Source organism: Aristolochia californica, unplaced genomic scaffold (assembly GCF_029961685.1).
Source record: "Aristolochia californica isolate CCGP_79_NKW_82.1479 unplaced genomic scaffold, dmAriCali1.0.hap1 SCAF_11, whole genome shotgun sequence".
Lineage (NCBI taxonomy): Eukaryota > Viridiplantae > Streptophyta > Magnoliopsida > Piperales > Aristolochiaceae > Aristolochia > Aristolochia californica.
In genome coordinates, this window is record NW_027181782.1 from 29,479,247 (window position 1) to 29,490,729 (window position 11,483).

At 37.2% G+C, this 11,483-nt stretch overlaps 1 protein-coding gene across 1 annotated transcript; it reads right to left on the reverse strand.

Moving 5' to 3' along the window:
• Window positions 1-6,734: 6,734 nt before the first annotated feature.
• Window positions 6,735-8,963, reverse strand: LOC137944720 (large ribosomal subunit protein eL6-like). The gene is made up of 4 exons (XM_068790445.1): window positions 8,619-8,963; window positions 8,406-8,512; window positions 7,189-7,370; window positions 6,735-7,090 (listed from the first exon to the last, which is right to left on the reverse strand). The coding sequence occupies exons 1-4, from the start codon at window positions 8,876-8,878 to the stop codon at window positions 6,935-6,937; spliced, it is 705 nt and encodes a 234-aa protein (XP_068646546.1). The 5' UTR covers window positions 8,879-8,963; the 3' UTR covers window positions 6,735-6,934.
• Between the last annotated feature and the right edge of the window lie 2,520 nt (window positions 8,964-11,483).

Sequence of the window (11,483 nt, forward strand, 5' to 3'; positions counted from 1 at the left end):
TCTAATATATTATTATACTTATCGATAAATTTTTAATTACATAAAATGTCAAACACAAAATTGTTATGAAAATTGCCTCATGCTCAAAGTATTATATCATCAACTGTCAAATACTTATTCAAAATTTTTCTATATGGTTTTCTAACCCATCTTGGCAAGAAAATCTTACTTGGAAAATTATATGATTTTTTAAAAAGAATTTATAATTAGAAAAATATTTTGAAAAAATATAAGGCACTAATGGTCCCTATATTTCTATTAAAAATGTCTTTTCAACATTTATTGAAAAAACCACTAATAGTCTCTAGAAACGTATTTCTACTAAAATATCTTTTCAATTTATTTAAAAGCCATGAGGAAAGGACAAAGAGTTTTTTTTCCCTTGTTTATGATCTCGCACGTAGGGGTGGCTTTGAATAAATTATATATAAAATTATGCATACATTTTAAAAAAATATAATGATAGGGGCGGTTCAGGATTGAATTTCAATAATGGATTAAAATGCACCAATATTAATATTTTTTACTCCAATTGTTGTCTAGCTTGTTTTGTAATTTTTGAATCTGGCCATAATTTGTTATGGCGTCCTTAGTGCCCTTAGATAAAAATTTATATTCTAGGAAAAACTAAAAATATTTTTCCTATGATACATATTCCCAAAAAAACCTTTAAATAAAATCTTATTACTATTAGTGACTTATTAGAAAATTAAAAGAAATATTTTAAAATTTTCTTAGGAAAGTTAAATGGACCTTTTATTGTCTCTTCTAGGGAAATAAATAAAAATTAATAATCAATCTAATATATTATTATACTTATCGATAAATTTTTAATTAAATAAAATATCAAACACAAAATTGCAATGAAAATTGCTTCATGCTAAAAGTATTACAGTATCAACTGTTAAATACTTATTCAAAAATTTTCTATACAGTTCTTTACCCCATCTTGGTACGAAAAATCTTACTTAGAAAATTATACGATTTTTAATAAAAAATTTTAATTAGAAAAACAAACATGAGACACTAATAGTTTATAGAAAATTATTTCTATAAAATTTATTTTTAATTTTTTCCAGAGGAATTTTTTATTTTTATTTTATGATCTCGCACGTGCGAAATTGCACGTGCGAGATCATCTTCTCGCGAGGGAAGGGGAGATTATTTCTCCCTTGTTCTGGTTTTCCGCCGAGACGCGGAGGGAAGGGGGTTACGACGCCGGGGAGGACCTATCGTCGAGGATGACGGCCACGACGGAGTCGGCGGCGACGGAAGCGGCTGTCACGAAAGCAGTGGCGACGGAAACAGAGGCGACAACGAGGAGAGGAAAAAATCGAACGGACGGCCACAGAGGCGACGGCGAGGAGAGGAAAAAATCGAACGGACGGCCACAGAGGCGGCCGGTGAGAAGCTGCGACGATGGTATAGACGCCGGTGAACAGCTACGACGGCGGTAGAGGCGGCGACAACAACCGATGGGAGGGATCGACGGTGACGAGGGGGGAGGAAAATGTTTTCTCCCCCTCGCTTTCGCTCCCGCTCCCGCTCCCGTTCCCCCGCTCGCTCGCGACCCGTTACCGAGTCATACCGATCCGACTCATTTCGAGCCGGCTCGCGAGCCAATGAACCGAACCTAGCTTCGGTCGAGCTCGGCTCGTTAAGGTAAACGAGCCAATTTCGGTGCTCGAGCTTGGCTCGAGCTCGTTAAATGACAAATCGAACCGAGCCGAACCGAGCCGGCTCGGTTCGAAGCCACCCCTACTCAAGAGAGAGGAAAATACCTCATTCATGAGGGCCTGGAATGTGGAAGGCACATTTGAGAGACCAAATGGCATTACAAGGAAATCGAAATGACCGTGGTGCGTGCAGAACGCAGTTTTCTCCACATCTGATGGATGAACGCGGATTTGATGATAGCCAGACTTCAAATCCAGCTTGGTAAATATAGTAGCACTGTGTAACTCATCTAGCTACTCGTCCACCACTGGTATGGGAAATTTGTCTTTATTGGTGTGCGCGTTGAGTTGCATTTAATCCACACAAAACCTCCACGACTTATCATGCTTGCGGACCAGTAATACCGAGGAGGAGAAAGGAGACCTGATTGGCTGAATAATTCCCTGGGCAAGCATATTTTGGCACTGCCTTTCAATCTCATCCTTTTGTAAATGGGGGTAACGATAAGGCCGCACCACTACAGGTTCAGTGCCCGTTGTCAATCGGATGTTGTGATCACAGTGCCAAATAGGCGAAAGAGCAGTAGGTTCATGAAATATATCCTCAAAGTCTGTAAGTAATTGAGATAACTTACAGTTGTCGGTGCTATGGACCTGAACAGTCTAAAGTGCGCAGGGCACTGGTGCCTGGGTGTCATGCAATGTGATCTGACAGTGGTCCTCTGTGAAGGTCATGGTCAGAACCTGAAAATCTCATAAAATAGGCCCCAACAGTTGGAGCCATTTAACTCCAAGTACCAAATCAAATCCTGACAATGGGATCACCAGGAAATCTTCAATAAAGGAGTGTCCCTCAATATCAAAGTGGGTGGCTGGAGATATGCCCTCATTGGTAATTTTAGCCCCATTGGCTACTAAGACAGAAAGGCATGTCTGCTACTGGATGACTAACCCAAGTTGTTCGGTCGTTGGCCGACTGATGAAATTATGTGTGCTGCCAGAGTCAACTAAAGCAAGTGATTGTAGATGATGTAACTAGGTTTTAACTTGCATGGTGTTAGAACTGCGTAGGCCAGTCATGGCATGAAGTGAAATCTCTGAACCCTCTTGGTCTGTCTCCACAATCTCTTCCTCTGGTAGTATGTCCTCACTATCCTCCCACAGACATACACTGAATAATCTTTTACATATGTGACCCTGGACATACTGGTCATCACAGTTAAAACAAAGACCCTTGGCCTTTCTCTGTTCCATCTCCTGTTTGTTCAGTTTTTTAAGTAAGGAGCTGGTGGCATAGAGTTAGAACTTTCTGGTCGCGGTGCTGCACTGGCTCCAGAACGTGGAGGCCCAGAATATGGTGTTGGCGCAGTGGCAGTGTGCCTTCCTGGCCAAGCTGGTTTGCTGACCAGTGAATCCTTCAGAACTCGCTGCTTATGCTCAATTGACCTGGCTAAATTCATAGCTTGGTCCAAATATGTAGGACCATGTAATTCAACTTCCAATCGTAGAGCTTCTGTCAAAACAGCAGTAAAGATGTGAACATACTGGGAGTGACTGACAAACTCACTAGAACGGGCCAAATGTTCCTGGAAGGTCTTTTGGTACACCTCTAGTAATCCATTCTGTTTATAATTGATTAATTCTCCCAATGGATTGCTACTAGTTGGAAAACCAAACCTCATCATGCATGATTGTCTAAAGGTTGCCCAATCCTGAACCAATTGGTCATTTCGGAATTGGTGGTACCATAGGAGCACTTCATCGAGCATGTGGTATGCGGCTAAATAAACCTTCTCATCCGCCGATGTTTTTTTATGGTAAAAGAATTGGTCACACTTGGTTAACCAAATCAAGGGGTCCTTAGACCCATCATATGTAGGAAAATCGAGTTTGAAATACCTGGGAACCGTATTTGGTCCATGTGCGGCAGGCCTCAGATGGGATTGTTATGGCGCATTGGTGGTGGCTGGTAGTGATGGTGGTCGGCCGGTGGAGAGTAGGCTGCTGCCGACGGCGGCGCTCGAAGACCACTGTCGTCTTGTTGTCGGAGGAGGGCTTGGATTGCCTCACATAGGTCAGATGTGGTCTGACGCACTTCTTCCAGGGATTGAGCCTGAACGTCTATCCTCTGATGATTGTCCTCAACTAATTGCCGCAAATCCTCAAGGGAAGAGGAATCCCCAAGGGTGGACCTGTCTGATACCAAGATGTTAAGTTCTTCCCAAGCCATGGATTGAGTCACCCTTCTTTCCTCTCTTCCCTTCATATTGAATCTTGACGTTGGAAGAGGATTCTTGTTTCTGGAACGTGGAATGGTGGAATTCGGAATGGAATGATTGAGCTTTGATGGAAATTCGACCTAAACCTCAGAGGGAGAATCCGACCTAGACCTCTGAGGGAGAATCTGACCTGTTTAATTCTAATTTTCTCAACACTTATTTTCCTTCACCTTGATGTCCCCATAAATAGGGTTGAGGACAGAATTAAAAATTAGACCCATGAGTCAATTGGTTCATGTCATATTACATCTAAACCAAACCAAACCAAATGGAATTACATTGAAAGAAAATTGACATAATTTAATTCTTATACCTGTTGATAACTCGTGATGCTATGGAGTCCATAACAAGGATTTCCTCCTCTGATTCCTCGGAATATGACTCACGCCAATAAAAAACCTTTGCAGTCATCCAAAAGATAATGAAGTTTGACCACCCGATAGCTGCTCTACCATACAATAGTAGACCATACAATAGTAGAGAGAAAAGGTTGTGTTTATAATCATCTTTCTGGGCAACTAAATGAGCAAGTCACATGGAAGCATGAAGAAAATCAGGCATAACAAAAAGATGACTAACTAGATTACCATTGAGCAGACAACCTAACAAATAGGTAAAAAAGAAATAAGAAACAAAGAACTTCGACCAACTAAATAGGCTTTAACTAGGTGAGAAGACAAGAAAAGGCTCTATAAGTATTTTTTTCGGTCCATTGATTGTGCGCATTAAAGATTTGAGAAAGAAGCAAAATATGAAGGTCAAATGACCAAATCTTCGTTGATGAAATGACTCACTCATAGATACAATTGTGAAAGTGGTCCTTAGGTTCAATTTAACAAATATAGATTAACATAGTTTGTAATTGATTTACCATTTGTTAACAACTTAAACCGTGATGCTACATTGTCTGTTTAAGATTTTGCAATTGATTTGACTGACTTAGTAAAATTGCAATGTGTCATTTTCTAGAAGAAATGACTCTTACATGGCTAGTTTTTAACCATTTGATCACTCCGGTTTAAGTGATATTGCGGTTTATACTGTTCACCAAGCCTAGTAGAGTAAAAGTAGCAGCTCTCATTGCTTCCATGGTGCTCTATATTTTTTAAATCAATTCAAAAATTTTCAAAAATAAGGAAGTATTTAGAAAGGGCTAAATTGATTTAAAAATTTAGTGTATACTTGGTTGTTTTCGAATTGAACTTTATATAACTTATTTTCAAATCTAGTAATTTTGAGTCAAGTGTTGTTTTGTTGTGAGCCTACTATATTAGACTTTACATTTAGGCCATCCCACAACTTTGAAACTCTAATTTTTGAGTTTTAGATATCTAATTGAACTTATACTTGGATTTAAATTGATTTACTAATTGTGTACTTTTTTTTTTATCATGCCTTAATGTGTAATATCTGTCTAAACGAAAGACTAAGATGTATTGTAATGTAGTCCTTGTGTTGTAAACCAATCTAGACTTAGATACTTAGATATGTTGATAGGTAGGTCTTGTTGTAAATCCTTTTAAGGATATAGGTGTTTGTACCTAATTGTTGTTGAACATAAGTCCCAAATATTGGGTTTGTTGTATAATTAACCCTTGGGGTCAACTGTTGCAGATATTGTATGTTGTTTATATAATAAAATTTTAACTGTAGGGCAAAAAAAAAAAAAAAAAAAAAAACTGCTATGAGTGCATTAGCAATTTAGAATTGGATTGTATTCTACTATAAAAATATTGGTGTATTACTGATTGATTGAATTGTTTCTTGTGTTTATTGATTGAATTAGCCGCCTCACCTCTCTTGCATCTAAATTTATATTTGTATGACCCAATAGATTCATAGAGAGACAGATTTCTTGTTAATTTCACCAGATGAAACCCACTTTGTTAATTAGGTTTTGACCCTCTTCTAAGTCTCGCATAATGATAATACTGGGAAGAGATTGGATCTAATTAAACTTGATTCAATTTGCTTATCCAATTTGGGCTTTATAAATGTGTATCTGACTAATTTTGTTCTCCTATCTTTGCAAAGATGGGAATAGATTTTGCTTATCTTGTTCATGTTTGATCTAGTTAGGTCTGCACTTGATCTTTGAAAAGTGAAGGAGACCAACTTAGATTGATAAACTAAAAGAGAATATAATTTCATCCTCATATAGAACAAAGACACCTCTCAATCTTTTTTTTCAATTTTATTTATTAAAGAAAATATCTAAAACACCCCTGCTATAAAATTTTTATATAGAAATCATTGACATAATATAGTTCTCATTAAATAATAAAATAACATTTTTATTTTCACATTGGATCAGCCCTCTTATATGCAAATCAACAAAAATAATAAAATTATTAAAATGAAAATTTTGCTAAGTATATCATTATACCTTATTAGGATTTACATGATAAGATTGGCTAATATATTTTAGTTAAAAATATCATACACTATTTCAGTTATTTTTCCTTATTAAAATAATAATATTTACATATAATAAAACACTTAGGTCTTTGAAAATGTGTGCATAAAAGCAAGGCTGGAGAGATTAGATACGCTTGACAGGTATATTCAAATGTTCTGCATCTAACACTGGATATCTCTAACAAGCTTCCTGAAGGCACACAAGGAGTAACAAAATTGAACCCAGTAGTCGATAGAGCCAATGAACATTCGATGTCTCTGCAGCCTGTAAGGGATGACTTGCTACTAATCCTCAACACAGCTTATGTCATGCTACTATTCATCAGGTCAATGACCACGTTTAAAACTAAAAGACCACCGGTTTACACCAAATCCATCATAAATTAAACTATCAAAACCTTCATAAAGCCAATTGATCCTTAACACTTGAATAAAATAGAACAAAAATTTCACCAAAAAGTCCAGCCCATGTTCCACTGGTCAAACTATACCTGTTACAACTACAGATAAGAGCAAAGTGGACGCAAAATTAAACAGAGCCCATACCTGGAGAGCGCCTCTCTAGAAAACAAGTTCATGCGGTTTCATGCCTGACCTAAGAGAAAACCTGGCAGCCAAGTAAGTCTTCAAATCGGGAACTGCCTCAATTGACTTCAACAGCTGTGCATCTACAGCCTTCTGGTCATCCTTTCTCTCCTGAGGAAGAGCCTTGGATTCCTACATTTTATATTTGGCAAAGTCAAGAAATCATACTACTGAGAAAATAACAACACACTTCTATTACGACCATTGCAGGGCAAATGAAGATAACATACCTCTTTCTCTCCTTCAAAAAACTCGCCTTCCGTTTTCTTTTTCTTCTTCTGGACTTCCCTCGAAAAATACTTGTCATCAAATTTTGCAACATCGACTCCACTGATGTCAACCTTTGTAGAGGTTGCAATTACATATGATTGGTTGACACGTCGGATAGGAACACCATTAACCTTGAATGGACCTGTCAACAGGAAACAGAGAACAATTAAGAAAAGTACAATAGGCAAATGTAAGTGCAACAATAAAAGAAATATAAACTGACTAGAGCATAGTAACAAATATATCTCTTAATAACTGAAATGAAGAGCTCTCAGGCACAAAATTAACATAACCAGTTTTTATTCAATCATGCCCAGTAACAGAGCTAAAAAATTTGAGGGTGAACAACACAGGTTGAAATACAAGAAAATCGACACAGGAAGAAAAGGAGTCTACCATTGGAGAAACCAGATATATACTGGAAAATAAAAGAAATAAAAGACCTAAAGGTGCTATGAGTAGCAAGGAAGCCTTTGCCAGATTTTAAAGGAGGAGAAATCACCCCCTGCACCCCTTCTTATCAGGAGACCAAATTTCACAAAGGGAAAAAACAGAATGCGAAGTGTGAATAACAGAGACATCACAGGAACTTGGATGGCATAGAAAACAGATGGACACGCTACCTTTCAGCCAATATACAATCCACTGAAGAGTTTTAAATAGGCTCGTACAAATAACAGACACAAAAAATAGATGAACCTAATTAAAAATAACATAAAGAAAGATGAACGAACACCAATCTGAGATTTAGCTGAAAAAACATCATTTAATCAGCAAAAAATTGGTACAGAGAAGTAAAAAAACAGAAGCAGAAACACATTTTCGATGGTGGTTGATTATACATACACATCCAGTAGCAATCGTTATTGCAAAATGTGTCGAGGTAAGGACTAATCTCCTCGAAATGAGTCAATTTTGTTTAATATTCTCGTCTGATTCCAAAAGACTAATGCGATACTAGTTCAGGAAAGATTATGCAACAGTATGTTGGAAAGCACAGATGTAGGAGTACCAAACTTTAAGATATGAAGAGAAGAAAAATCATCCAATACAGGAAGGTAATTACAAACGGGAAAGGCAGATCAACAGATAAAACAAGCATACGGTAGTCCTCCAGATTTCAGAGTTACACAAGCATACATGTAGTCAAACTAATACGAAGGGCACGAGAACCCACCAGTTACGAGCAATAAACCAGAGGAAAGTTGTTTTAGAAAAACAACTCTCTTGCCCATGAATCGTCCAGCTAATAGAATCAACACTGTCCCAGGTGTGATGCTCGCCCTAGACCAACAACAACATACACCAAAATAAAACAACATATAATTATTAGTAAATGAGTAAAAGAGGAGAAAATGTAAAACTGAAAAACATAAACAAGCAAAATTACCTGAGCTTGGTGGGTTTGTGCTTCCTATTGTTGGCCAAAGGCTTCTTCACATCGTCGGCCGGGTAATACTTAGGAGCCTTTTCCGCAGGTTTAGGCTCTGCCGGCTTTGGGTCGTGTTTGGGAAAGACGCCGCCGTGTTTAGCCTTAATGGCCCAAAGCCCTCTCTTGTGATACATCTTCGATCTGGAGTACTTGCCGATCCCCCGGATGAGCTCCGGGTTCCGGCTGCTGACTCTGGCCTTCCTCTCCTTCGGCGCCATGGATGATACACCGAGAAAGTTCACCCACCTAGAAGAAGCTCCGGAAACGAAAACCCTAAAACGAGTGTGGAAAGGCTAAAAACCCTAGAATCCCGACTCCCTTTGTAAAGCCGACCATCAACATATTTCCAATAATGCCCTCGATTTCGAAGCAATCTCTAGCGGAGGCCCGGGCCCTCTTCATTTCTCAAGCCCATGGCTCCCCGGGGAATAACTGATACCGTAGGATTATATCGCTCAATCAAGCAAGATGCCGGTATCAGTATAGAGTATCGTACGTATAGTGTCTGTATCGTGCCCGAATCGGGTGGCCATACGACACAGCCCATTTTGGGTCCGATTCACCCTAGGGGGGGTTAGTGCACATGACTCAAGACATGATCTTCATGCGCATTACGCAGGTCATGTCCTGATGTCGTTAGGGGGGGTTAGTGCCCCAAAGTGGATTCTTGAAGATCAAGTCATGTCCAACATGAAGATCATGTCATGTACATGAAAATCAGGTAAGAATTTGTGTTAGTGTTGACGACTTCATGTGCACTAGAAAACAGTTTCCAGTGTTAGTGCCCCAACATGAGAAAAACATAAAAAACAAGAGAATTTCTAAACCTTTACAGTGCACTTAATTATAACATAATCCTTAAACCCCAAATTAGGTAAAACAACCATTATTACTACACGAATAAGTTATTTAATGTATAATTAAATATACTAATATATTTATTAATTGAATTAGATATTTTATTGTACATTAATATGGTAATTACATGAGCCAATGAAATACCTACATGATTAATTAAAAATAATAAATAAATAACATTATAAATAACAAAAACGAAAGTAATACGTTGAGTTATTAATTTATTAATAACATATAATATACTTTAACCTAAAAATGAATAATTTAAGAGAAAAAATTGATCTAATCATAACTTTAACACACTATATATTTGTACATAATATATTTTATGTATTATTAATTATTAATATATTATCACAAAATTTAAAACTATTGGTTTAATTAACTATAGCAATATGATAATTATGTCAAAAATAATTTATCAAATATTTATTTTAACAATATTTTAATTATGGCTATTAAATCACTATTTTAATATAGTAACTGTAAAATAAATATATTAAATAAATTAAAATAATAATTTTAAATAAAAATAATTATTTTATAAATAAAAATTATAAATTAATAATTTTTATGAAGATAGTTTAATTTTTCCCTCTCTCGTCTCCTTTCTCGCAACCCTCTCTCATTCCCGTAGCCCTCTCTCGTCTCCGTTCCCGCAGCCCTCTCTCGTCTCCGTTCCCGCAGCCCTCTCTCGTCTCCGTTCCTGCAGCCCTCTCTCGTCTTCGCAACCCTCTCTCGTCTCCATTCCCGCAACCCTCTCTCATTCTCTGCTCCCTCTCTCATTCCCGCAGAGCACGGGAGGTCGAGCATTTGCAGAGCTTCTCGGCCTCCCTCTCTTCTCCCTCTCGGCGTACCGTCGGAGCACCGCCTCTGTCAGCATTGCCCGCCGCCGTCGCCGGTAGTTGCCTTTGCCTAGCCCGTCCCCGTCGCCATCGCCCCGCTGGCTCGCTGCTGAGGAAGACGAAGATGTTTAATTTTTCCTAAGTTAGGAAAAATTAAACTATCTTCATAAAAATTATTAATTTATAATTTTTATTTATAAAATATTTTTTTTATTTTACAATTACTATATTAAAATAGTGATTTAATAGTTATAATTAAAATATTGTTAAAATAAATATTTGATAAATTATTTTGGCATAATTATCCGATTGTTATAGTTAATTAAACCAATGGTTTTAAATTTTGTGATAATATTTTAATTACCATATTAATGTACAATAAAATATCTAATTCAATTAATAAATATATTAGTATATTTAATTATACATTCAATAACTTATTCGTGTAGTAATAATGGTTGTTTTACCTAATTTGGGGTTTAAGGATTATGTTGTAATTAAGTGCACTGTAAAGGTTTAGAAATTCTCTTGTTTTTTATGTTTTTCTCATGTTGGGGCACTAACACTGGAAACTGTTTTCCAGTGCACATGAAGTCGTCAACACTAACACAAATTCTTACCTGATCTTCATGTACATGACATGACATGATCTTCATGTTGGACATGACTTGATCTTCAAGAATCCACTTTGAGGCACTAACCCCCCCCCCCCCCCCCCCCCCCCCCCCCCCTAGTAGTAAACACTTAAAAAGATCTGAAAATTTCACCAAAAAAGGAAAAAAAAACTCCCCATAGCCCTTAGCACTAAACAAGATTCATATATTAAAATCAGTTTATCAACGATATTATGTATTTTGTCGCATTTAAGTGGTTGTTTGGCAAATTGGAAAACTTAACTACTCTGAAATATGTCGAGCGTGTTGGATTCACCAATCACGGTCAATTATAAAATGTTATGTCCTAAATGCCCTACAATCACTACATTTATGCAAAACCTATTATAATAAATTACCAAAAACCAAGTAAAAAATGTTGACTAGCCCTAAAGTTTTACCGGTAACCGAGTAACAAATAATAGATGAACTAGTTTAAGGTGAAGAGAGTAGCAAGCGTGAGGGAG

Bases quoted from the DNA above. Each gene is read 5' to 3' on its own strand.
- LOC137944720 (XM_068790445.1), bottom strand. From the start codon at position 8,878: ATGGCGCCGAAGGAGAGGAAGGCCAGAGTCAGCAGCCGGAACCCGGAG. The intron at 7,371-8,405 runs GTGGGTTCTCGT...TCCTGTTGACAG, and splicing joins TGGTTTATTGCTCGTAACTG to GTCCATTCAAGGTTAATGGT. The intron at 7,091-7,188 runs GTATGTTATCTT...TATAAAATGTAG, and splicing joins TTTTTGAAGGAGAGAAAGAG to GAATCCAAGGCTCTTCCTCA.